This window comes from Eschrichtius robustus, chromosome 9 (genome assembly GCF_028021215.1).
Source record: "Eschrichtius robustus isolate mEscRob2 chromosome 9, mEscRob2.pri, whole genome shotgun sequence".
In the NCBI taxonomy this organism is placed as follows: Eukaryota; Metazoa; Chordata; class Mammalia; order Artiodactyla; family Eschrichtiidae; genus Eschrichtius; species Eschrichtius robustus.
The window spans coordinates 52934881-52961894 of record NC_090832.1 but is presented as its reverse complement, the minus strand read 5'-3'; the positions used below and the strand labels follow the sequence as shown (position 1 = coordinate 52961894).

Sequence of the window (27014 nt, the reverse complement as noted above, 5' to 3'; positions counted from 1 at the left end):
CTTTCCCTGACTCCGTTTTAGTGACCCAGTGGTAACTCAGAAGTGGGAGGATGCCAGGAAGGGTGATGGGGACAGAAACTAAAGGTAACTGATAATTGATCACTGCCCCCTCTATAGTCTTGCACCTCCATGCAGCTTCCAAGAAGCCCAGTGTGTGTGTTCAGGGGGTGTACCTATAAGTACTGGAGCAGGGCAACATGTTTATACAAGGAAGGAAAAGCTGCTCCTCCAAATCAAGAAATTTAACAAAGAAATAACCGAGCTGAGAATTTCTAAACCTGCTGGGCAATAAGAGATCATCCACAAAAGGCACTCATAAATTTAAGATTTCATGGCATTCATGTAATAGGGTTAATATTCTCTGCATGGAATTTTCCACCTTTGCCTGTCTTCCCTTTTTTTACTGCTTTATTTTTTATTTTTTATTTTTTTGGTCATGCTGTGCGGCTTGAGGTATGTCAGTTCTCCGACTAGGGATAGAACCCAGGCCCCAGCAGTGAAAGCACTGAGTCCTAACCACTGGACCGCCAGGGAATTCCCTTGAATTTCAATTAGTTTCAACCTAATAAAGGCTTTTTATAGCCAACCAGAAACACCTGTAGTAATCAAAGGCTCTAAAATAAAAACTATAGTGCTACTATGTTGTAAACATTCAGGGGATCCTGGATAAAGCACAAACTCCCTGATAATGCACCCATCAAAAATATAATTTTAGATATACTTCAGAATTGGCAACTGGTTCCCATTTCTTGCCTAGCCCCTATTTGAGAACAAGGCAGGGATAAGGGTCAAGGGTAGGGGTTAAAGTTCTACACTAGGGTGGGAAAGGGGGTCTTGGAGTGCAGGCCAAGGTCATGAAGGTGAAGGAAAGTCATGGGAACTTGTTTCAGAAAGAGAAGAGGTGAAGGGTGAGTCCCTGGTCCTCAGTATTCTCCCAGATGAATTTCTGAATCTGGCCAACTAACTGGTACATCTCTGGGATCATGGATGCTATCCTGTTGCCTCTGGACTCAGAATTATCCCCAACAGTATTTAAGTTGGAGCCAACCACCACCACCAGGTGGCACCAAATCACAGTTGTGTTGGGCATGAATTTAGATAGGGCAGCCAGACTCCCAGAATTCCTCACCAGCTAGCTCTATACTGGTCATTTTTTTTGTTAATCTTACAAAAAATTGTGACCTCACATTTCATATCACTGAATTCTTTGGATCTCACATACCCAATTAACCAATCATTGAGGCAAGTATTCTCTTAGTAGACTAAAGACCAAAAGAGACTAAATTAGACATTGTGCTAATTGCTTTACAGACATTAGCTAGTTTAATCCCTCAAAAACCTATGAGGCATAATATGAAACTACCTATTTTTATAGGCAAAAAATTCTCAACTATTGACATTTTCATCTAGTACAGTCTAATAGTTATTACTAAACTACTCCTTGGGTGCTGAACTCTATATATACACTTCATAGCTTGAGCTTATTAATTAGCTGATTCAAAATTTTGATATGTGTATTTTATGTCTGCTTGATTTATCGATTTCTGAAGGATGTGGCTAAAATCTTTTAACTGTAACTTGATTTATCCATTTCTCCCTGCTTTTTTTTTTTTTTTTTTTTCAGTTGTTCCTTTGTATATTTTGAGGCTGTATTGTTAGGTGCATACATGTTTTTGATGGTTATATCTTTTTGCTCTATTGTTCCTTTTATCAGCATATAATGCCCTTCTTTGTCCATTATATGTTTTTGCCTTATATTCTATATTGTCAGATATTAATATTCTTTTCCTTTTTTCTTTTGGCTCTTATTTTTTTCCATGTTTTATTTTCAATCTTTCTGTGTCTTTTTGTTTTAAGTTTCTCTTTTAGACAACTTATTATTGGATATTGCTTTTTAACTGAATCTGAGATTCTATTTTTTTAATTGGTGAATTTAATTAATTTATTATAATTCATTCTAATATAAGTACTAATTTCTGCCATTTTATTCTATATTTTTCACTTATTACACATTTTATACTTCTTTTCCCTTTTTTTTGCTTTTTTCTTTTTAATTGAGGTACAAATACAGATAACATAGTTTCAGGTGTGCAACATAATGATTAGATATTTGTATATACTGAGAGATGACTACCACAGTAAATCTAGTTAACATCCATCACCATACATAGTTAACAAAGTTTTTTTAGGATTTACTCTCTTAGCAACTTTCAAATATGCAACACAGTATCACTAGCTGTAGGTCACTGTGCTGTACGGTACCTCCCCATGACTTACATTTTATAACTGAAGGTTTGTGCCTTTTGACCACCTTTACCCATTCTCCTCCTCCCCCTCCCAACCCCTGCTGCTGGCAACCACCAATCTGTTCTCTGAATCTATGAGTTCAGTTTTTTTCAGACTCCACATGTAACTGGGATCATACAGTATTTATCTTTCTCCCCTTTCTACTTTCTATTGGGTAGGGTTTTATTTGTTTGTTTTTGCTGGCTTAAATGTTGAGCATTCCAGTTTGCCTGGAATCTGTCTTACTTCAAAACTCATGTTTTGTCTTCTGTACCACACCAAGAGTTAGATGTCATTGGAACCTTAGAAATTTGTCATCTACCCACTGAGTCTAAAACTGGTATTTGTGTGAAAATTATTTGGAAGTTTATAAGAAATTGATTCCTGGACCTCTTCTTTAGAGATTCTGGCTCAGTAGGTCTGGGTAAAGTCCTGAATCTACAGCAAGCCCCTGACTTTGATGCAGGTGGTTCACAGACCACATTGTGGGAATACTGTTCTCATCCAACCCCACAGCTTTCCAAATAGCAAGCTTTACACTTCTTTGTCCTTTAAATATTGCTTTTTAAAGATACACCCCTGGGTGGGCTCTACAATCTCCTTTCTAGACCTTTTCTCACTTTATATTGTCCTATATGTTAAAAGAATTCTCTAGACCTACTTTATATATAATTTATATTCTTCTAATTAGTTTCCAATCCAATGCTCCTTTACTATTACTCTATTTTACTTGCTTCCTTCATCATTATAAACACATATTTCCTGGGAGTACCCTGGTGGTCTAGTGGTTAGGACTCAGTGCTTTCACTGCCGTGGGCCTGGTTCGACCCCTGGTCAGAGAACTAAGATCCTGCAAGCCGCATGGTGGGGTCAAAAAAATGAAATAAAATTTTAAAAAATTACAAAATAAAATAAAAACATATTTTCTTTGACAGCTTTTACTGAATGTCAACCTCTGTAATGGGTGCAGAGATAGGTGCTTTCGAGCACTCAGCAGCCACTTTGCTAGTAAGCATGACTGTCTCCACTTCTGAAAGGCAAGACAAAGCTTGGGGAATTTGCCTAATGTCACATTCAATGGGGAAGCTAGTATTTGAACCCAGATCTGTCTGTTCTATTTGTTATATCCCACTCTGCCTTCAAAGAGACTCTGATCCTCAGAAGCCCACAGTATAGTGGTGAAAGACACAAACAATCTCCCTCTCTGGTCATCTTCGTATCCAAGATAGTGCTTTGCACATAGTAACACTTAATAAGTGTCAGTGAAAAGAAAACATGAATTTATCCTGGTTTCCTACTTCTTTCTCAGTTTATGGTTTCCAAGTCAGGGGAATCACAATCTGGTAAAAGAGAGAAGTAAAGAGGACCGTTTGGAAAAACACAAATTCGGAGACAAAACAGAAAGAACACTCTATGTCACACAGTGAGTTTCTTCCTCTGAACAGCTACTGTAACAGATCATCAAAGTCCCATTATGTGAAAATGCCCATTATAATAAGCTAGGGCTACTTTCATTTTGAACTCTTCAATTTATTTTTTCTAATTAATTCAGTAAAAGTCTTTAAGTGATACAACAATGTAATATTACTACTATTTTCTCCTTCCTGGACTCAGTTTTATAATGCTGATGTTGAACATAATAGAGCAAGCAACTATAGGTAATTGTAGAAATTATTGTTGGGAATTTGCATATGAAATACACACCTTTTACTGCCTCTAGTTGGCATTGTTAACTCGGTTATAAATAGTACAGCTGACATACTGCAAACAGAAAGTGCTTTTTGATGGGCAAAAATGGAAGATTGCTATGAATGGAGGAAGTGTTAGCACACAATGTTTAAGTTGGAAAGCTTTCATTAGCACTAGTCAAGGGGGAAAGTGATTAATTTACTAATCATAGCCTTGCTTAAGAATCCAATCATATAGAAAGACTTACGGTAAAGCTTTCTAAAAACAGATATTTATGCTACTATTTAGGTAAACAAGTAATTCATCCAGTCTATAAACATATTTGAAGAGTGTCGATGGGCACTTTTAAGAAAATTAAGAGGTTCCCTTTGGATTAATCTCTTACTGTGTATATGTGGTGAGGCAAAGGAAGTAATAGGACTGAGATATAACATTGGAGAGTGCAGTTTATATTTATACCACTCTTGAAGATAAAGCTTACACTGGGGTCATTTTGCTGAAATCATCTACTAGAATTTGAAAATTTAAAAACTATTTGAAAAACTTTAACCATTGAGAAGGAACAAAAAGATGCCATTCATTGTGACTGTACGACCATAAAAATTATAATTCATAGGGCAGTATTTTTGCAGTGTTTTATACTGCTTGAGGGCAAAAATTCAATCACTGTTACTATGCAGGCTGTTTCAATCATTACGAGGCATAGGTACAGACTAGTGATGACTTTTGTAAATGATAAAACATTTGCAGAAATTGTTATATTTTTATGGGCTGTAATACTTCAGTTTTCAAAAGTTTGGGGTTATTTTGTTTTATTTTGTTATGGGTATAAAGCAACTTTGACACAGAATTTTAATGCTGAACTACTCATCCAGATGACAGGAGAGGTGAGGGGGCTAGGGACAAAATTTTCTTCCTACGCATTTGTTTTTAGGCATTTATATTTGCCTGAGTGCTTTGGTACCATGGTGACAGCTTAGCAACAGCTAGATGCAAATTAAGGTAATCTGCCATGCCAGCCTCTGATCATAAAAAGTTGGTAGGTAGGACACTGGGAAGAAAAATACAGATGTTTACACATTCAATGGTTTAATCAAAAAGAGACTTGCTCTCTCTATTACCTGCCCTAGTCCGTCTCTTCATCTTCCCTCTGTCTATCTCTTTATAAAGAGATGAGGATCTAAAAAAAAAAACACCCAAACAAACCCCCGTATTTAAATTGATGAGATAAAACAAAAATTAAACCTTTTTAAATAGGAAATAAAACAACACACTTTATTATTTCTTAAATAGGATCTAATGATCACAATGTGTGCATGGAAAGTGTTTTTTGTTTTGTTGCTTTTTGTTTCTGGCCGTGCTGCATGGCACGCGGGATCTTAGTTCCCCGACCAGAGATCAAACCCATGCCTCCTGCAGTGGAAGTGCGGAGTCCTAAGCACTGGACTGCCAGGGAAGTCCCTGGAAAGTGTTTTGCAAAGACATTTCCAAAGGGTTTTTTCATACTAATGGACATTTGATTTCTGTTGATGGCTATTAAAGGGACAAAGTTACATAAAATATAAATACCTTTGGACCAGCAGACTTGGATGACATGATGGACACTGTCATTTTTAAAGACAACATATGAGGTCTTTCATTATCTTTATTATAATTTATATGTAAAACAGAGAAAGTAAAATAATCTGAAAGGAAGAACATAACCTTTGGAAAGCCAGGAGGAAATTAAATCACCTTGATTTTCAGGGCTATTAATTTTATTTCAAATACCCTGGTAATGGTAAAATACAGGTTAAAGCAAATAGTCGTTAGCTAGTTGAACAGACATGGCAAATGGACTTCAACTTGCGTGCTGGCTCTGACACAATAATAGTGGCTGCCTGGAGAGCTGTGTTGAGGAGGGTTCTGAGGTTCTGTAGGAAAGGGCTGTGAGTGATGAGTGAACGCCTGTCACAGCTGAGAGGGAGACTAGAGGGTAAGAGACTTGTTAAGTGCAAAGTGTGGGGTGGAATGCAAGGAGGGTTAGCCCAAAGCACCCAAATACAGACTGTAAATTTATTTTAAGTCTTACATTTTATATTGTAATGAATGCAAATCTTACATTTAATTCCATAATATATATATCTGGTATGCTATACAAGTTTAAAGGCTCATTTGTAGTTAAATTACCTAACGTTAACTTTGTGGGAAAAAAATATGTTCTTAGACAATGTGCATGTTCATTCTGTGGCTTCCACAGTACCTGGCAGGCTTCTGAGTATCCCTGGGAGTCTCTGCACCCCATTTAGTGACACCCACACCTAGAAGATTGATAGAAATAAAACAGTTTAAATTTGTGCATGATAATGTAAGACTCAGAGAAGTAAATTAACCTGCTTGTCAGTAGCAGAGCTGGGATTTGAAGACTCTAAAGCCCAATTTCTTGTTTGTTTGTTTGTTTGTTTGTTTTTGGCCGCACCATGTAGGATCTTAGTTCCCGGACCAGGGATTGAACCCGTGCCCCCTGCAATGGAAGCTCGGAGTCTTAATCCCTGGATCACCATGGAAGTCCCTAAAGCCCAATTTCTTAACAAAGAGTCTGTCTATATTATTCCAAAGACAAGTACCAGGATTGCCTGGAATTCAGCGTTTGGTATTAAATTACTGATCTGCAAAAGAACTTTTGGGGCTACAGAAGACCATACGGTAACTAGTAAGTTGGCAATTTCAGTACTGCTGTTAAAGAAAAGCATGGTTTCCATTTGGGGTTACAGAAAAGTTATAGAAATAGTGGTGATGGCTGCACAACAGTGTGAATATAATTAATGTCACTAAATTGTACACTTAAAATTACTAAAATAGCACATATTATGCTATACATATATATATTACCACAATAAAAAAAAGGAAAATCGTGATTCATGGATTAGAAGATTAATATCGTTAAGATGGCAATTATCCAAAATTAGATCAATATATTCAATGCAATCCCTATCAAAATCCCAGCAGGCTCTTTTGTAGAAATTGACAAGCTGATCCTAAAATTTTTATAGAAATGCAAAGGATCCAGAGTGGCCAAAACAATTCTGTAAAAGAAGAACTACAAGTGTAAATGCGGAAATCTGAATAAGATTGATGGACTGTATCAATGTCAACATTCTGGTTGTGATCTTGTCCTATAGTTTTACAAGATGATACCATTGGGGAAAATTGTAAAGGGTACCTAGAATCTCTCTGTATTATTTCTTACAACTACTTGTGAATTTATAATTACCTCAAAATTAAAAGTTTAATAAAAAAAAAAAAAAGCTGGAGGACTTCTGCTTCCCAATTATACAATTTAATATAAAGCTATAGTAATCGGGCTTCCCTGGTGGTGCAGTGGTTAAGAATCCGCCTGCCAACGCAGGGGACGTGGGTTCGAGCCCTGGTCCGGGAAGATCCCATATGCCGCAGGGCAACTAAGCCTGTGTGCCACAACTACTGAGCCTGTGCTCTAGAGCCCGTGAGCCACAACTACTGAAGCCTGCGCGCCTAGAGCCCGTGCCCCGCAACAAGAGAAGCCATAGCAATGAGAAGCCCTCGCACCGCAACGAAGAGTAGCCCCCGCTCGCCGCAACTAGAAAAAGCCCGCGCACAGCAACAAAGACCTAACGCAGCCAATAAATAAACAAACAAATAAATAAATAAAGATAAAGCTATAGTAATCAAGGAAGTGTGGTTCTGGCATAAGGACAGACATAGAGATCAATGGAACAGAATTGACAGAAACAGACTCTTGTATTTAGGGTCAACTGATTTTCTACAAAGTTGCTAGGGCAACTCAAAGGAGGAAAGAATAGTCTTTTCAACAAATGGTTCTAGAACAACTGGATATCCACATACAAAAAAAAATTAATTTAGTCCAGTGGTTTTCAATGGGGGCGATTTTGGCTTCCCAAAGGCAGGGAACTTTTGGCAATGTCTAGAGACAATTCTGATTGTCGCAGCTGGGGTTGGGGTGCTACTGGCGTTTAATGTGTATACGCCAGAGATGCTGCTAAACATCCAGCAATGCACAGGGCAACCCCACAACAAAGAATGACCCAGCCCAATATGTCAATAGTGCTGAGGATGAGATACCTGGTTTAAACCTTTACCTCACACTATATACAAAAATTAACTAAAAATGCATCATAGACCTAAATGTAAGAGCTAAAACTATACAACTTTGAGAAAAGAACATTGGAGAAGATCTTTGTGACTTTGGGTTAGGCAAAGATTACTTAGATATGACACTGAAAGCATGATCTATAGAAGAAAAAATTGATAAATTGGACTTCATCAAAATTAAAGACTTTTGCGCTTCAGAAGGAACCATTATGAAAATGAATTTAAGCTATAGATTGGGAGCAAATATTTGCACACCATATATCAGATAAAGGACTTATATTCAGAATATATAAAGAATGCTTATAACTCAATAATAAGACAAACAACCCAATTAAGAAATAGGCAAAAGATTTGAACAGACATTTCACCAAAGAAGATATATAAATGACTAACATGCTCATGAGATGATGCTTAACATCATTAGTCATTAGGAAAATGCAAATACAAATCACAATGAGATACAGTCTCATTCCTACTAGAATAGCTATAATAAAAAATGGAATACCGGGGACTTCCCTGGTGGTCCAGTGGTAAAGAATCCGCCTTGCAACGCATGGGATGCACAGGTCTGATCCCTGGTCAGGGAACTAAGATCCCACATGCCGCGGGGCAACTAAGCCCCCGCGCCACAACTACTGAGCCCATGCGCCGCAAGGAAAGATCCTGTGTGCCACAACTAAGACCCGACACAACCAAAAAAAAAAAAAAATAGCAATAATAAAAGAAAAATAAGTGAATAAAATAAATATTTTTTTAAAAAAGGGAATACCAAGAGTTGGCAAGGATGTGAAGAACTTGGAACCCACATGTGTTGGAAAAGTAAAATGATACAGTTATTTTGGAAAACGGTCTGGCAATTTCTAACAGGTTAAACATAAATTTATTATAAATTTTACTCCTGAGGATCTACTCAGGAGAAATGAAAACTTATGTCCACATAATGACTTGTACATGAGTATTCAAGACAGCATTATTAATAATAGGTGAACAGTAGAAACAACCCAAATGACAATCAACTGGTAAAGGGATAAATGAATATATCTGTTCGATGGAATATTATTTAGCAATATAAAGGAATGAAATAATGATTAATTCCACAACATACATAAACCTCAAAAACATTATGCTAAGTGACAGAAACCAGATGCAAAAGACTAAGTATTGTAAAACTCCATTTATATAAAATGTCCAGAGAAGGCAAATCTATAGAGACAGAGAGTAGATTAGTGGCTGCCTAGGATTAAGGGTGGGAGCAGAGGTTGACTGCAAATGTGCACAAGGGATCTTTAAAACTGAATTGTAGTGATGCTTGCACAATTTTGTAAATTTACTAAAAAGCATTGAATTGTGTACTTAAACTAGATGAATTTTATGATATGTAAACTATACTTCAATAAAGCTGCTTTTGAAAATGCAATTAAAGCAATTCTAAATCTTCAAAAAAAGAAGAATAAAAGGAAAGAGAAGTACAGAACTGCATAAACAGGCAGCAATTAGGAAGCTCACAATTAACTGATCGGATTCCACATACACAAGTAAGTTTAAGTAACTGTGCGACTCATGATATAAGGGAGGACGACAGGCAGGGAGACTTCATTGAAATGTGACAAGTGAGAAGTAATGCGAATAGTAAAGTTATGATGATTAATTTAAGGAAGGAAAGGTTGCAAGTGTAGTTTAATTCTTTGAGGATGATGCTGTTTTCTCTTCATTTGAAGGCTTACAAAAAAAGAAAGATCCAAACAAAAGAAGACAATAACAAAACACAATAAACTCAAACCGTTATAGCATGAAAGATTTGAGTCAGAGAAAGGTTATTTTGTTTCCCTTCAAACAAACCCTAGGAGTTTCCTTCTCCCAAGTCCTTGAAGAAGGAAAGACGGCTCCTCAACTCTTAGAAAATGGTTTCTCCATGGTTTTGGCCAAGAGCAGAACCTAAAACAACTGCCTGAGGGCCTTTCCCGTCCTAGGAGAATGTGAACCTCAGTGGGAAGAAAGAAGTCGTCCTACTGAAGTGTGGCTGGCTGAGAACTTGCAGTGAAGCAAGAGGAAAATACATAGAGATGTGAATCCATTTTGAGCATCGTTTCGAAGGAATGGGAACCACCAACTGAAAAGATTAATCATTCAGGCTAAAGAATTTTAAGGGAATTTATTCCACAGTTTTAACCTGCTGCTGTGGAGAACCTGCAGGGGCACTATTTTTCCAAGACAAAGACTTTCTTAGTAGCAGGTTGGGATGTTGACTTATGAGTATTTACCATATACCCATTTATCCCAGAGAAACCAATCAGGAATAGAAATTCAATATACCTTGTTTAGAATTGAAGCTACTTATCAATAGTGGTTATGAAGACTGCAGCACCATGAAAATATGTTTATGATGTATTATGTAAAAACAGCAGGACCCAAAGTTGAATTTATACTATAATTACAACCATGCAAAAAAGATAGGCATAGCAGAAAAGGCTGGACTAAATACAAATGAAATGGTGATACTGATATGTGAGCATGGTGAGACTGAGAGTAATTTTTTTCTGTTTTCCAAAATTTCTTTATAAGTGTTTATTTACTTAAATGCATCAAAAAGTGAAATCTTCCCAACAACAGTCAAGGCAGTGGGGAGCCTACTCATTTGCTCAGGATACACAGTGATGGGTATACTATCAGTCTTAGAAGTGAGCAGATCACATTGAAAGAAAGCTGATAGAGCTTTTCCATGAGATGGAATCAGCATTTATAAAAAGAAAGAAAAGGAAGGAAAGCCTGAGAAACTTTCTCTTTCTACGGAAGAGTAAGAAATACATATCTAGGAAGAACATTCCTCCACCGGTAGAGGCCTAAAACCTAGCACTTCAGCGCCTCAAGGGCAGGTGGGGAAGCTAAAGGGAGGGGTGGACCCCACTGTCAGTTCTGGCCCCTCTGGGTTCTCCCCAGGTGACCTTCTTTTTCAAAAGTATGTTATCTCCTTAATGTAAAGGCAGGATCCCTTCTGAAAGAATAAAACAGTTAATCTGAGAAGGGATTAGGAGTGACGGTAGGAAATGGAGAAAGAGGTAAGTGACAGTGTTGTTAGATTGCTTTGTGTTTTAAAAAGAAAGTGCAAATAGCTTTATTATTACTAAAAGGTGATTAACAATAATGGAAACTATTAATAATAATGGAGTGACAATTGTGTCCTCACAAATAGATTAGAAAATCAACCCAATCCATCTCTGCCTTTTTGAGTTTTAGCAAAGGTGTGGCATGCCTTCTCCAGATTGAGAGGCAGTCATTAGATTCTAAAGATAAATCCTGGAACTTCTATTTGTCAGAAAGGTGAGATCTTAACAATAGGATTTCACAGTGGGAAGACAAATGAAGGAGCAGGAAAGAATCTTCCTGAAACTAAGAACTCTAGGAAGGAACGTGAAAAGGGTTTTCTGAAAGCAAGGTTCTCCTTATCTGTGATGGACCTGCTGTTTAGTTAGTCTTTTATTTTTTTTTGGCTGCGCCATGTAGCTTACAGGATCTTAGTTCCCTGACCAGGGATTAAACCCAGGCCACGGCAGTGAAAGCACCGAGTCCTAACCACTGGACCACCAGGGAATTCCTAGTTAAGTCTTAAAAAAGAGAGAAAGAAAAAGAAGTTTCCTTTAGCTGCAATTTTGTTGATTAAACACAATTCCCCCAAAGCCACTTGCTCAAAGAGATCTATGTTACAGCAACTTGTCAGGTTTTGAAAGATAATCACGGATTATTCAGATTACTTTCTGGTCACCTGAGTTCATTGTGTTGTAGGTACTGGGCCTTAAAAAACGTGTACATCTTTTTGGAGCATTTTGCACTAATGTATATGTCTTTTACCCCAAGTTTGTAGGTTTCACCTGCATCCTGGGCCATAGCAATAACATTGGCATAGGTAAGAGAAAGTCTCAAACATTAGAGAATGAGACCTGGACCAGGCACACAATGTCACTGGTCATTTATTTTTAGGTGTGACTAGGTTACCACATTATATAAGAAAACATGAAGAGGATTTAGTGTTGTCATCAAGTAAAACTCACAACAAAGTTTAATGATAGTCATAATCCTTATCTTCTTTCAAAGTAACTAATAGTGAATGGCAAATAACTCACTACCTAATCAATATCTAATTGATACTGTTTTTTAGAAACAGTTTTTCTAAGTTGGGGAATTTAAAAGAAGATGACTTAGTGGCACAGGAAACGGCTTTGTAGTTCCTCGGGAAATATAATTTAAAAATTTAGAAAAGAATGTCTCTAGAGGTGGGACTAAGAGAGAGACGTGTGAGACACAAAAGGAAGGGTAGTCAGAGAAGAGGGGAAGTGGGTCACAGGTGCTGGGGAGGTGAGGGCGGAAGCTGCATTAGCAAGGTGAAATGCTGTGGGGAAGTCTGCATGCAGGGGGACGGCTGGTAAACTTCACAGTGAGGCCACCATCTGTGAACGAGAAGAAGGCATCTCAGTGAAGTAGTGCCGTGAGACCCGACAGATTTGTTGAACAAGTAGTCTTTGAGTGTCTACAGTGCTGGCGCTGGTCTAGATGGTGGGGACCCGGCAGTGAATGTAGTGAATGACCAATTGCAAGGGTTAGGAGTTAGTAGCCTGTAAGTGTGCTGCTAATGCTAGGAAGAAAAAAGTAGTGGTGGAAGGATAAACAGGGGAAGTGAGGGATGTCATTTAGGGGAGAACTGAGCCCATTCATAGCCAGCAGGGGAAACACAAGACTCAAGAATAGGGACATGAGGGAGACAGGAGGCTGAAGGCTCAAGATCTTTGGAAAGGAGTAGAGTCTTATCTGGAAAGAGAAGCAAAGGAAGAGAGAAAGAGGTGCTGTCTGGAAAGACTCTAAAGTGGGGAGATGGCGTGTGAAGGCAAGCCAGTCTGTCAGAGGCAGTCCTTTCTGCCAGCTCCTGCATCTATAAATGGGGGATTAAGTCTTACCCCCAGAGAGTGGTCATGGGATTTGAACAAGATAGTACTGTTAAGGCCCTTAGCAGAGTGCCTGGTATACACGCAGAGCCCTTACTATACTTGAAGAAAAGACTGATAGGGAGGAAGGAGAGTGCACGTGGGCTCAGGGGCCTGAAGTGAGTGAGGTTTGCAGGTCCAGGTCGGGGGAAGAGGGACAATGGTTAATGAATGAATTCTTCACTCTAGCAAGAAACTGGGGGTGGAGGGTGATGCAGAGGGGGTAAAGGAGGAGACATTCTAAGGTCACTAACTCTGCCTTGTCAGTACCTTCCCTGGCAGCACTCTGGCAGTAGGCCAAAAAGTGTAATTAAGCGTGTCTTGCTGCCCCCAAATTTCTCCCTAGAGATTGTCTGAAATTATAAGGGCTCAAAATGAATTAATAAATAAATATCCCTGAAGAAGGGGTATGGAGAAGACTATCAGTATTTAATACTTTAGACTGACTTAGCCAGTGTATTAGATTTAACAAAAGCAGAGCTGTCACTCAACAGTGAGGGCAGGGCTGCTGCTCCCAGGGAGCCTGACGGCAGGCACAGGAGAGGGAACAGAGGCCTGGAAGGCAGCTGGGAAGATGAAAGGGAGGTAGGAAATGTTCCAAAGAAAGCAGAAAGGCGGGTGTTGAAACAAAGAGTCCAGGATTATAAGCCATACAAAGGAGAGCTGGGAATTCTTTAGGTCACCTGTGAGGCAGCTTGGCAAGAAGTCTGCCATTAAGTTTTATGCTTTCCTTCATAGCCTCTCTTCGGGTTTCACCTTCCCTCTTCCCTGAATTTCACATAGCATCTTTGTTATCTAGAGAGTCAGAAATGGCAAACTTTTAGAAAATAAAACAAAGCTGGAGAGGACCACATATATTCTCTTGTTTAACCTTATTTTACAAATGTGGAAACTGAGGCTCAGAGGGAAGTGACTTGTTCAAGGTCACACAGCAAACCAGGCGCTAAACCAGAACTAGAAGAGCCCTAGAATCCTGCCTTGTGTTCCACAGTACCCGACCATCTGCTTAATAAAACCTACAGCTTGCTGAAGTTTCTGCTCATCCAGAGAACACAAAGCATGACTCCTCCTTTGTGGAAGTTAATGATTAAAACCTAGTCTGATCTAAAGCGTCTAACCATAGTTACTAATTAAGCCAATTTCTGTGAGAAAAGACATTTTAAAACAGAAGAGTGGAGTGTTCTCTTCAGCTAAATCTATAGGCCTTCAAACTGTAGTAGCATAAACTGTACAATTACAACATTTCAAGTATGCTTAAAAATATTTCAAAATACAATACCTTAACCTCTGTAGCTTATATTTTCTTTTCATTGCATGCCACATGATGGGTCCTGATAAAACGGTTTTGTAACTTTTGAAGAAGGAATTTAACTAAAGTGACTTCACTTAGTGTTTGAGTGAACTAGGTAATAAAATCTGTTTGCTGTGTTCGCTGTCTCCAGATAGGGCTGTAATTACACCACATAAGGAAGAAAGGTAGCTGAGTCTCAATCTAGATCACTTATGTAAACTCAGCCTTCTTGTCAACGGTGTTCTCATATTGCATGCACGCAAACCTCAAAAATCATCTCCTATGAACCACAGAGAGACAGAGTCCCATTGCAGGCCTGTGAGATTGCTTATATTCTTTCTGTAATTGGATGTCTGTGGTTCAAGACCAAAATTTGACACTCTGAGGCTAAAAAAAAAAATCACCAATGAATTCCCCAGTACAACAATTATATATCTGACGCTTTTAAAAATTAAAGGTATTCTCTACACCAACGTATTACAAATGAATACATTTACTTGAAAAAAAGAAGCATCCCGTTCAGCTTAAAAAAAAAAAAAGTTTGGTTCTTTGAAATGCGTTTGAAAAAATTTGGTCTTCCAGAAAGAAAAACAGGCAATTCCTACTATAACCAAGTTAACATTTGATAACATTTTAATCTCCTACTTCAAATATTTGGCATTATTTTTTCAGCAGTTTCCCCCCCAAAATCTTACAGAACCCAAGAAGCACAAAGTATATCCATACTGCATCTATAAATACAAAGACATAATTGCAGGAAGACAGAGCATGTTTTTTTTTCTTAATCATTAAGCTACCCTCCGTTATGAAAAATTGGTCACTGGTTTTTGATTTGACAATCCTCCCTGGCTGGCATTGATAGTGTTTCTCTTGACACCTGCAGCTTCCAGCTTGCCCTGTCCTCTCTAGAAGGAAAACCACAGGCCACCGCCCTGGCGCCATCCCTGGCTCAGTCCAATCAATAAGGACTTATTTCCTGTCCATTTGCTGAGGTCACAGGAGCGAATCTCATTAATTATTTCTGCTTCTGAAGCCTCAAGTGTGCTTCTGGCGTGACAACTGAAAACTGCTTGACCTTTATTCTTTTAATTTTGTTTGTAGCAGTTCCAAAAAGAAGGCAGTATTCATTTAGCAGTGTGGTAAAAAGAAAAAAAATGTATATGTTGTTAAAGTCATTAACACATTTAGATCTTTCATCATGAAAGCTCTCCCGATCACCTCATTCCCCAGTTTTTTTCAGCTAACGAACAATAGTCTTTTTAATTTGGTGTCACGAAAATCTGGTCACAGCAAACACAATGTTTTCTAAAGCAGTTCTGGCCTCCGAGGGAGGAAAGCTCTCCAGGGCCTCCAGTGCCTTGTTTCCATGGTAACGACACAGGTCAATAGCTGAAGTCACACCTTTGCCAGCTTTGATTGTTTCTCGCAACTGTTAAGAAACAAATGCACAGTAAAAGTCAGTTTTTAAGGTACCACAATTAAATTGGGGAGGAGAGGTGGAAAACAAAGAAGGGGAGAAACAGTATAGATTCACTGTTTCTGCTTTTGAGGTTAAAGAGGACACCATTCTCCAGTGATTTTGAGGCACTAACATTCCCTAAGGCTGCTAGGTTTCGGCCCTCCAGAGCAGAACAATAGGCTCCAATTAGCCTAATTACACCTCTTCCCCAACTCCCGCCCAGTGATATCTTGAAGTGGGCCCTGCTAGGGGGTGGCGGTGATGAAGGCGGAGGGCATTTACATCTCTGACATTTTGAATTCAGCAGCCTGATATTCTTAGGTGAGGAAGGCTTCATTAACATCCTAGTTAATAACTAATATTTTTACATTGTATGTTGACACAATAGTCCATGTGAAAATTCAAGAAAGACACATAGTATTAGATCTGAGCACTACATTATGAAAACTGTAAGACTTTGGGAGGAATGAATTAAAATACCCTTTGTGAAGAATAAAGTCAACTCTTGCCCACAAATGGAGTTGATTTCCAATCCCTCTCCCTGATGACTGGAAAGGACCAATACAATGGTTACACTTTAGAGCTGAAAAAGACATAATGATTTGGCCGGTCCACTTCCCCTTGCCCCGATTCCATCTTCTTCTTCTCAGTGAATACCTCTAATGTCTGCTTTACTCCCTAAATCAGAAACTCGGGAGTCCTCCTTCATCCATTCAGGCAGCATGGCTCACCCATGACAGAACTTTCTGGCTCCCCACTAGGTTGGCTGGGGCCCAGCGACAAGTTCTAGTCCATGACACATGAATGGTGCGTGTCACTTCCAGGCTGTAGCATTTAACGGTCCATGTGAGTCCCGCCAGAGGTTTCCCTCTGGTACATCAACCAGTCACATTGAAGAAGCTCCTCAGGTTGGATCCCCGAGTGGCCACAGTGAGCAATCACGGTGCCTCTCCAACCTGCACAGGACATGTAGTATGGGCAAGAAACGCATCTGTTGTCTGAAGAGACTGTCAGGTTGTCTGTGGCCATCTTGACTGATATACTCACTAAGTCCCAGCCATTCTATCTCATACAAAGCCCTCAAATTATCATCTGCTCTTCACTCTCATTGTCACATCAGTTTAGGCTATCATCATCGCTTGCCTGGGTTATTTTTGCAATCACCTCCTAAAGAGTCTTCCCACCACCAGTTCTTTGCCCCTGGACTCCATCCTTCACGCTGCCAAGGAGATCTTTATAAAAAGCAAACGTGATCTTGCTTAAAACCCTCCACTGCCTTCCAATAGCTTTAAGGAAAAAAAAGTCCAAGCTCTTTCATGAGGCATGGAAGTCCTTTCCCTTTCCGCCGTTTCATCATTACTTAGGGAAACTACTTGCAGCTGATGGCTTGAGACAGTCTCCACACACACCCCTCGCCCCATCAAGCTTCCCAAATTCCACTTGGGTGGAATGTACACAGCTAGGATGACAGTCCTAAGGGGCTAGGTGCCCTTCTTCCTTGGGGCTCCTGGAGTGCCCTGTGCATATGTGGAGTACAGCATTATTATATAGTGTTGTATTTTAATTCTCCATTCACTTATCTATCTCTTCATTAGACTTGGAGCTATCGTATAATGCATGAAACATAAAGGAATAAAAGAAATAACCTGCTTTACTCCCCTAATTATATAGATGAGAGGAGAGGGCCAGAGAAGCTCAGCGGCTCACACAAGATCATAGATGGATAGTGACAAAGCTGCGATCAGAAGCCAGTTTTCCTAATACCCAGTCCAGTGGCACTTAATATTATACTCCGCCAGACTCTCAGCATTCTACAGGTATTTCCACACTGCATATGAACTTTGGTATTGTTTCAGCCTAGGGTTCCCTGGTCTCCTGCCATCATTGAATGCATGAAGGCACTAAAATGGTTCTGGGTATCAGAGGTAGCCAGATTCAAACTCCTCTTCTAGCTCCCATCTTAGAGAGGCCAGTTAACTGCTCTGAGTTCTAAATGGTGATAATATCAGTCCCTTGTAGGACTGCTGGGGGGTTACTGCATGAGACAGTATAGAGTGCTTGACAGTGTCTAAAACACTATAGATATTCAGAACGACTTAACTCTTCTTCCTCCTCAAGCCCTCAGCCATTGCCAAGAAAGCTACCCCATCCACCAAGGTCAAGTCTATTTTAGCTTGACGCACAGCAGCCTCAAAGGTAGTTGAACTTGCATCAGACCAGCCTTAAAGATTAAAAAAAAAGAAAAAGAAAGAACATGCTTCTTATTTTCATTATCTTTAATTCCCTCAAATCTAAATTAGACTGGCCAACGTTCTCTATTCTGGACTTCTAGGTTGGTAACTGCAGGCAAGTGGATATCTGCGTGACTGCATTTCAATTTGTAAATATTAACTGAGCACCTATTATGTGTAAAGAGTACAATGATCCTTTTTTGCTTTATGGGTCAGGAACTAACGAAGGGTATACTGTGAAAAGCAGCAAATGAAGGACTACAGATGACCAGAGAAATGAGAGAGCAACTTTGATTAGAAGAGATTTAAGAAGGCCTTACAGAAAAGGGATTTAAGGCATGTCCTGAGAATGTTGATAAGTAGTTATGGCATCGGGGTAGCAAGAAAATTATAGGGAAAGAGAATAGCTTGAACAAAGGCACAGAGGAGACCAGAGTGAATGAAAACAGATTGGTGTGATACTTTGCAGGAGTAGGTGCGAGGGGACCCAGGTGGGCTCTGAAAACCAACCTAAGAACTTTATTAAACTTTTTTTTATTATCAAATATTTTATTTATTTTTTATTTTATTTTTTTATTTTTTGGCTGTGCTGCGTGGCATGCGGGATCTTAGTTCCCTGATCAGGGATCGAACCCATGCCCCCTGCAGTGGAAGCGCAGTGTCTTATTAACCATTGGACCAGCAGGGAAATCCCTCAAATATTTTAAAAGTACAGAAAAGTTGAAAGACTAGCCCAGGAGTTGGCAACCTATGGCCTCAGGCCAAATTTGGCCCCCCTGTTTTCATAAATTAAGTTCTGCTGGAATATAGCCATGCCCATTTACTTAAGTATCGTCTATGGTTGTTTCTGTGCTATAACAGCAGACCTACAAAGTTGAGTGGCTGCCACAGACTATATGGAGTGCAAAGCCTGAAATATTTACACTTTGGCCTTTACAGGAAGTCTGTGACTTCTGGACGTAGCATAATTAATGAACGCGTATCTTCTACCTAGATTCAACAACCATTAATATTTTGCTATTTTTGTTCTATCTACTTGTATGTGTGTGTTTTCTGAATCATTTGAAAGTAAGCTGTTTAAGCTGGTATATTAGCTCTCCAGAGGAGGAAAAAGTCCTATTTGTAGCACTTGCAAATTTTTGTGGTACAAATACTCCCATCATGGCTGATTTCAAGCTACCAAGGGTTGTAGAATCACAAAATTCTTGAATATTTAACAACTGGCTCTCAGCTGGTAGGAGGAGGCTTGGACATACCACAGGCTGCAGGAATGCTTTACCCTTGTTTTGAGAAGCATCTCCAAAGATAAGAACATTCTCCTACATGGCCAGAATACTATTATCACAGCTCAGAAAGTTAACAGTAATCCTCTCCTATTATCAATATCTAGTCCATCTGCAAATTTCCCCAATTGGCTCCAAAATGTCTTTTTTAGCCTTTTTTTCCCCCCAAACCACAATGAATCCTGGTTTACACACTGCATTCATCTGTTATGACACTTTAAACTTCTTCTTCCCCCTATGATATTGCCATTTTGAAAGGACCAAGCTATATTGTACAATGTTCTACATTCTGTGTTTCTCTGATTGCTACGTTTAGTTTGTTAGTCTGTAAACTTTATTCAGTCAGGCTCAACTGAATATTTGATGGTGACTTATATGGTATTTAACCCTACAATGAAGGGTAATTCAGACTAGGGCAAAATAGCACCCAGGAGGACATCACTAAAAGTTACTCAAGCCCTAAAAGAGTTAATTTCTCTTCCCCAATGACTACTGTACTTCCAGTTAATACTCCAATCTGCTCTCCACAGGGTTGGCTCCCAGGACTTTGCATACCAAGGACCCGATAGCTTCCACGTGTAAAATGCCCATTTCAGAACTCATCAGTAATCGAATCCTTCATGGAAGGTATTATTCCTCACAGGCACCTGTATACACTTCCACCAACTAAACATAAACTACTGGCTCAAAGGAAATCCTTTAGATATAATTAATACAGCATAAACGAGACTCGTTTTTACTATAAATTAGAATAGGCCATGAGTTTATCCAGAAAAATACAATCTTGTCCTTTGTAAATAAATGCAACAAAAGACACATTAAGCTGGAGTTCCTAAACTTGGCTGACCATAAGATTCATCTGGGGAGCTTTCAAATGCAGATGCCTAGGCCTCATTCCTGGAGATGGATTCAGTAAGGCCTAAAAAAAAATGCTTCTTTTTTTTTTATGCTTTTTTAAAATGCTAATCACTGGTCATTCCAATGATTAGCCAGATTTGGAAGTACCTCACTCGCTGGGGCATGTATTTTGAGAGATTGTATTTTAAAACTGTCATGTTGGGTTTATGTCGTTTTAACCACACTTCCAAAGGGTTGTCCTTGCAATGCTCAAATTAAATTTAGCAAGCATTTATTGGGCACCTATATGGTATAGGTATATAGTAGGGGCTGGAGGTACAAAGAGAAACACAGTTGCTGCCCCCAGGACCACCTGTTAGAGGGTTTGTCATAGGGCTACAGAACCAGAGAGGGTTGAATGGAACACTGAGGGATTGGGCCCATGACCTTGGTTCTAATAACTGCAAGAGAAAAGACCACAATTAAAAAAAAATTATTTCCGCTTTTGCCTTCCCCTACATTTTGACTGGGCAAATTCCCAATTGATGCATAGGTAGAACTTTCCATATTAGGATGTGGCTAGAAATGCTAGTATGCCCACTTTGGCCTTTACGGCCTGAAAAATACTTTAGCTGTAGGATAAATTAAAAAAATACAAAATGGTGAATTATCAGTCTGCATTTTATTTCCCTGATATAGCACTTTAGGGCAATAATGTAATTAAATCTCTAATTAAGTCAACTGAATAATTGTATAAGTGCAGAATCACCCGAAATAAATTAAGTCCAAATCCCCTGCTAGAGGATCCAATTAAAGATATTAACACAAAGAGGATCCACAGTACTTAAAATGCATTATTATTTAACATTTATTAAAAGCTGTTATTAAACACCTTTTCCGTGATAAATGTTGCTTTTATGAGACCCTTTTTTTTTTTTTTAATTTACTTATTTATTTATTTATTTTTGGCTGTGTTGGGTCTTCGTTTCTGTGCGAGGGCTTTCTCTAGTTGTGGCGAGCGGGGGCCACTCTTCATCGCGGTGCGTGGGCCTCTCACTATCATGGCCTCTCCTGTTGGGAGCACAGGCTCCAGACGCGCAGGCTCAGCAGCTGTGGCTCACGGGCCAAGTTGCTCCGCGGCACGTGGGATCTTCCCAGACCAGGGCTCGAACCCGTGTCCCCTGCATTGGCAGGCAGACCCTCAACAACCGCACCACCAGGGAAGCCCTATGAGACCCTTCTGAGAAATCATTGTATGCCTCTGAAAACTATTTGGTTTGAAAGTCCTCTTAAAATTTTAAAGGCAAGCCCTTGCCACGGGATCTAAGCAGCTTTAGAAGATGTGGAGGCAGCAGTCGCTTCTCTCCAATGAAACCAAAACAAGACCTTAGACCTCGAAGAAACCCCAAGCACCATCTTCGCTTCTCACCTCATTTTGCAGGAGAAGACACTGGATGAGAGAGGCTAAGTGATGTGGACCAGAGTCACGAGCAAATTTGAGAAATGCCCTAGGTTTCATTTCTGCACATCCAGAGCTCTTCTACTCTATAGCACTGGAAAAGATTTGGAGATAACCCCAAATTTTCTTTCACCCAACCAGATAGAGTGCTTAGAGAGAACAGGGATACTAAAACTCATCTGGAACACGGGGCAGACCTTGTTCTGAAGAAACTGTAAGGGTAAGTTTAAAGTTTTGTTTTGTTTTTAAATGGTTGAAAACAGCTGGATAAGGGTAAAAGGAAACAGACGGAAGCCATGCTGTTATGGGAAGAGACCACATACCTCTCAACCAAGTGGTAGAAGTGGACCATGTTTCCTTAATAGAGATTATACAGCTGGCAGAAAGGTATGATGCAGTAATGATACGGGACTTCAACCTTTGAACATCTGCTAAAACTTGCATTCTATAGTTGACAAATTCCTGGTGTGCCTAACTGATAATCTTATGTATTAGAAGATAGAAGAAGCGCTTTTTGCTTAATTATGTCAGCATAATTGGATATAAAGGTGATAGGAATTAACAAAAAATTAATGCCATCTTGGTAGTAGAATCAGTCCTTAGAAAGGCCTAGCAGGAATGGGTTTGGACACCCAGACTATATGTTAGGAAAGTGCATTGCAAAAATAAGTTTAGTGAAAAGATTGCCATTAACTATAACTGGAAATAAAGTTCAAGGGTGATGGAAGCCTCTGAAAAACTAAATTCCAACAATGTCATACTTAATTATGAAAGTGACCCAAATAATGGCTACTGAATAAGCTCTTCAGGGCTCTCCTTTGAGAAGGTCCAGGTGTAAAAGGAGGAGCCTATGATCCCCTCCACTGCTGAGCATTTCCTCTGCAGAGAGCACCATGGTGGAGACAGGGCACTATCCCTGTTCTGAAGGAGCTGACAAGAGAGAGGTACAAAACTGTAAAAATTGTGTGGGACTCCACCCAGAGGCTTGTATTGTCACCAGGACACTTGCCACAAGTGTTTTTAAAGTGCTGTTCCTCACAGAAAATGTTCAGAAACAAACAACCTTGTCAGAATCTGCTAAAGACTGATGGGCATGCATGGGGGAAGGAGATGATGACAAAAATAAGGGGCTCCCAGATGTGAAGGCTGTATGTTGAGTAAGAACAAGTATGTGCAAATATTTGCAAAAGATAATATACTATTAACACTCCCTAGCACCATACACAAAAATAAACTCAAAATGGATGAAAGACCTAAATCTAAGGCCAGACACTATAAAACTCTTAGAGGAAAACATAGGCAGAACACTCTATGACATAAATCACGGCAAGATCATTTTTGACCCACCTCCTACAGAAATGGAAATAAAAACAAAAATAAACAAATGGGACCTAATGAAACTTAAAAGCTTTTGCAGAGCAAAGGAAACCATAAACAAGACGAAAAGACAACCCTCAGAATGGGAGAAAATATTTGCAAATGAAGCAACTGACAAAGGATTAATCTCTAAAATATACAAGCAGCTCATGCAGCTCAATATCAAAGAAACAAACAACCCAATCCAAAAATGCGCAGAAGACCTAAATAGACATTTCTCCAAAGAATATATACAGATTGCCAACAAACACATGAAAGGATGCTCAACATCACTAATCATTAGAGAAATGCAAATCAAAACCACAATGAGGTATCACCTCACACCAGTCAGAATGGCCATCATCAAAAAGTATACAAACAATAAATGCTGGAGAGGGTGTGGAGAAAGGGGAACCCTCTTGTACTGTTGGTGGGAATGTAAATTGATACAGCCACTATGGAGAACAGTATGGAGGGTCCTTAAAAAACTAAAAATAGAACTACCATATGACACAGCAATCCCACTCCTGGGCATACACCCTGAGAAAACCATAATTCAAAAGAGTCATGTACCACAATGTTCACTGCAGCACTATTTACAATAGCCAGGACATGGAAGCAACCTAAGTGTCCATCAACAGATGAATGGATAAAGAAGATGTGGCACATATATACAATGGAATATTACTCAGCCATAAAAAGAAATGAAATTGAGTTATTTGTAGTGAGGTGGATGGACCTAGAGTCTGTCATACAGAGTTAAGTAAGTCAGAAAGAGAAAAACAAATACTGTATGCTAACACATATATATGGAATCTAAAAAAAAAATGGTGCTAATGAACCTAGGGGCAGGACAGGAATAAAGATGCAGACGTACAGAATGGACTTGAGGACATGGGGAGGGGGAAGGGTAAGCTGGGATGAGGTGAGAGAGTGGCATGGACATATATACACTACCAAATGTAAAATAGATAGCTAGTGGGAAGCAGCTGCATAGCACAGGGAGATCAGCTTGGTGCTTTGTGACCACCTAGAGGGGTGGGATAGGGAGGGTGGGAGGGAGACGCAAGAGGGAGGGGATATGGGGATATATGTATATGTATAGCTGATTCATTTTGTTATAAAGCAGAAACTAACACACCATTGTAAAGCAATTATACTCCAATAAAGATGTTAAAAAGAAAAAGATAATACACCATTAAAAGAAGACAAAGGAACTAGAACAACTGAAGAATGAGTTCAAAGTCGTAAAGACTAAAATAAATTCCATGAAGAGGGGCCTTTAAAGATGAAATGTGCATTCACATAGCCCATTACAGGTTGTCAGGGGGGCCTTGGATGCAGCTACCATCCTGGCTTCTGGTGTCCTTTGCTTTCCAAGACCACCCACCCTCCCAATCCAAACGTCATATTATCCTCTAGAACAAATAACTGTGCAGCACCCCACTGAGCCCGCCCCTCCCTGCAGCAGCTTTCTCACTCTTTTTTTCTGATGTTCTTGTCCAGCTTTCATCCTCTAACACTTCCCTTCTCTGTCTTCCTCCTCACTCTGGAGACCTAACTTCTGGTCTAGGGCACCTTCACAGACGCACCGACCCACCTCTGTTCTGCTCTCTCATGCTCAGAACGCACATAACTGTCCTTCCTGGCTACTGAAAGACTGTGAGAAATGGCACAGATGGGAGAGTCAAATGACTAATGCTTTCCAACACAGGACAAAAAAGAAAAAGATGAGGACGAATGTGCATTCTGGAACACAGATCTGTGAGCTTATGAAAATTATGGCAAAATTCCAGAAAAGGTTATTAAATAGACAGTTTGTGAGCTCTCGAGAAAAGGCAGCAGTGATAGCAGCCCCAAGGTAGGTGAGTCACAATGAGCACATTATGACAAAACACTCTCATTTTTCTTTTGATATTAACTTGGCTGTTAGCTTCAGAAATAGTAAAGATAGAGTATATTCAGATTATGGAAACTTAGTCGTGGATGAGACAGAGAAATGGGATCTGTATAAGAGTTTGGCAATATGGATTCAAATATGTAAAATAACTATTCCTAGAAAATGTTTAGTAGTGGATTTATATTGAGCAGAAAAGCGATCTCTAGTGTTGTGCTACAAGACTCAATACTTGGTTCCTTTCCCTTATCACAGTGCTTGAATGAAGATGAAGAAGAAATGCATATTAAATTTTAATTTTCAGACGTCATATAGCCAAGAGAGAAAGCCAACACATGGATAGCATCAAAATCTTAATGGTTTTGACATGTTGAGCAATAGACTGATACTAGCCAGATGAAATGTAACAGGGCAACTGTAGAGTTGAGCATTTAGGTTTCAAAAACTAATTGCAAAAGTTTAAACCTCAGTTTGGCAGTGACTCATAAAAAAACGCTGAAAATCTTTGATAACCACATTCTGTATATAAGCCAAAACTATGATGTAGATACTAAAAAAAAAAAAAAAAAAAAAAGCAAACGCAAACTTTGGCAGTATAAACAGATGTACATGTCCAAAAGACAGGCAGCAACAGTCTCACCGCAATCTTTGATGGTCGATCATGTTTAGAAAACTATGTTCAGTCCTGGGTGCCATGTCTCAAGAAGGACACTGACAAGATAGAAAGGGTCCAGTGTTGGGATGAAGAAATATTTGGAAACATATCATTTAAGGAATGTTTAACCTGGAGGAAAGGATTAAAGGAAGATATTAAACCCATCTTCAAACTTCTAAAGCAATTAAATGGGAGAAGGAGCAGTCTTGTTCTATATGCTTCAGGGAACAGAACAAAGAGCAACAAGATGAAGTTTCTGGGAAGCTTTAATTTCAGTAACAAACAAGAAAGAGCTTTCAAATGACTAGAGTTGTCTAACACGAATAGTTTTCTTTTTTGACAAGCTGTTAACTCCCTATTATTTAAAGTCCTCAGCGACTAGATGCCCACATCAGAAAAAGGTATGAATGAAACTCTAAGCTCAAGGGGTGGGGGGGGGGGGGGTGGCACAAGGCTGCCTCCAAGGTCCCATGCAACTTCAACATCCTAGCTGACACTGCTTCAGCTGAATGGTTTTGCCAGCTTCTGAGTGGCAAGACTTGGTACAAAAGGAAAAGCTACAATTAAAACCTTTCTCTAATACAAGAAACTGTGAAATGTACTACAAACAACATAAAAATTTCCTTTTTGCTTAGAATAACAAATTATTTAAAAGAATCTGCAGGAAAAAAAATCTACTGATCTACTGACCTTAATTAAATATCTTATTTTGGCAAAAGTGGAAGGAGTTGGAAATAAGAGAATTTTCAGTTATTATATTTCCTCAATCACATGAATTCACATGCCAACACACAATTAGAATGGTAGTGCTTCCCAATATTAAAATAGTAATAATATTAATAATGGCAATAACAACAAAGACAACCCCATATATAGTACTTACATGTGCCTAGCACTGTGGTAATATATTTATATCTATATAATATATATATATCTATAAGATATATATAATAGTACCTCCCTCATAGGACTGTTGTGAGGATTGTACATCTATCTATCTATCTATTTATCTATATATCTTCTGTTCTACATACCCTATGAGGTGTGTGTGTATATCTGTCAATCTATCTATCTATCTATCTAGGAAAACATTAGAATTTCCTTTGAGAAGAGAACACATACCTATGTTAATAATGTCCTTTGCACAAGGGCAAACTTTTAAAATACACATCACAGATTAAAAGAATAAATCAAGTCAAATACTTTTGGATAAAACCATATTTACAGAGATGACAGAAAACTGAAGCCATCATTAGATTAATTATGTACCTCTATTACAATATATACATTTTTTTTCTACCACAAGTAAAAATGCCATATGGTTGTAGAACAAATGTCAATAAGAATTGGAGGTGGAAAATTTCCACATTTTCTGGGAATAAAAGCCATAAATATCTCAATTGATTAAGTATACTCTTCTGGACATTCTTTTTTTTTTTTTTTTAAACAAAAAGGCACTGAACAAGA

At 39.0% G+C, this 27014-nt stretch overlaps 1 protein-coding gene across 4 annotated transcripts in view; it reads right to left on the bottom strand.

Annotated features, from left to right (window-relative positions):
* Positions 1-5714: 5714 nt before the first annotated feature.
* PDSS2 (decaprenyl diphosphate synthase subunit 2) overlaps positions 5715-27014 on the bottom strand; it is a 252066-nt gene continuing 230766 nt past the window's right edge. For 2 of the 4 annotated variants that reach the window (XM_068551353.1, XM_068551356.1), the window contains one exon: positions 9598-15799. In XM_068551353.1, coding sequence (XP_068407454.1) covers positions 15641-15799 — 159 coding nt within the window. In that variant the 3' untranslated portion in view covers positions 9598-15640. Of the gene's footprint in view, positions 6276-9597; positions 15800-27014 lie in introns of those variants that run through there. The other 2 variants (XR_011074975.1, XM_068551354.1) reach the window with 2 other exon arrangements.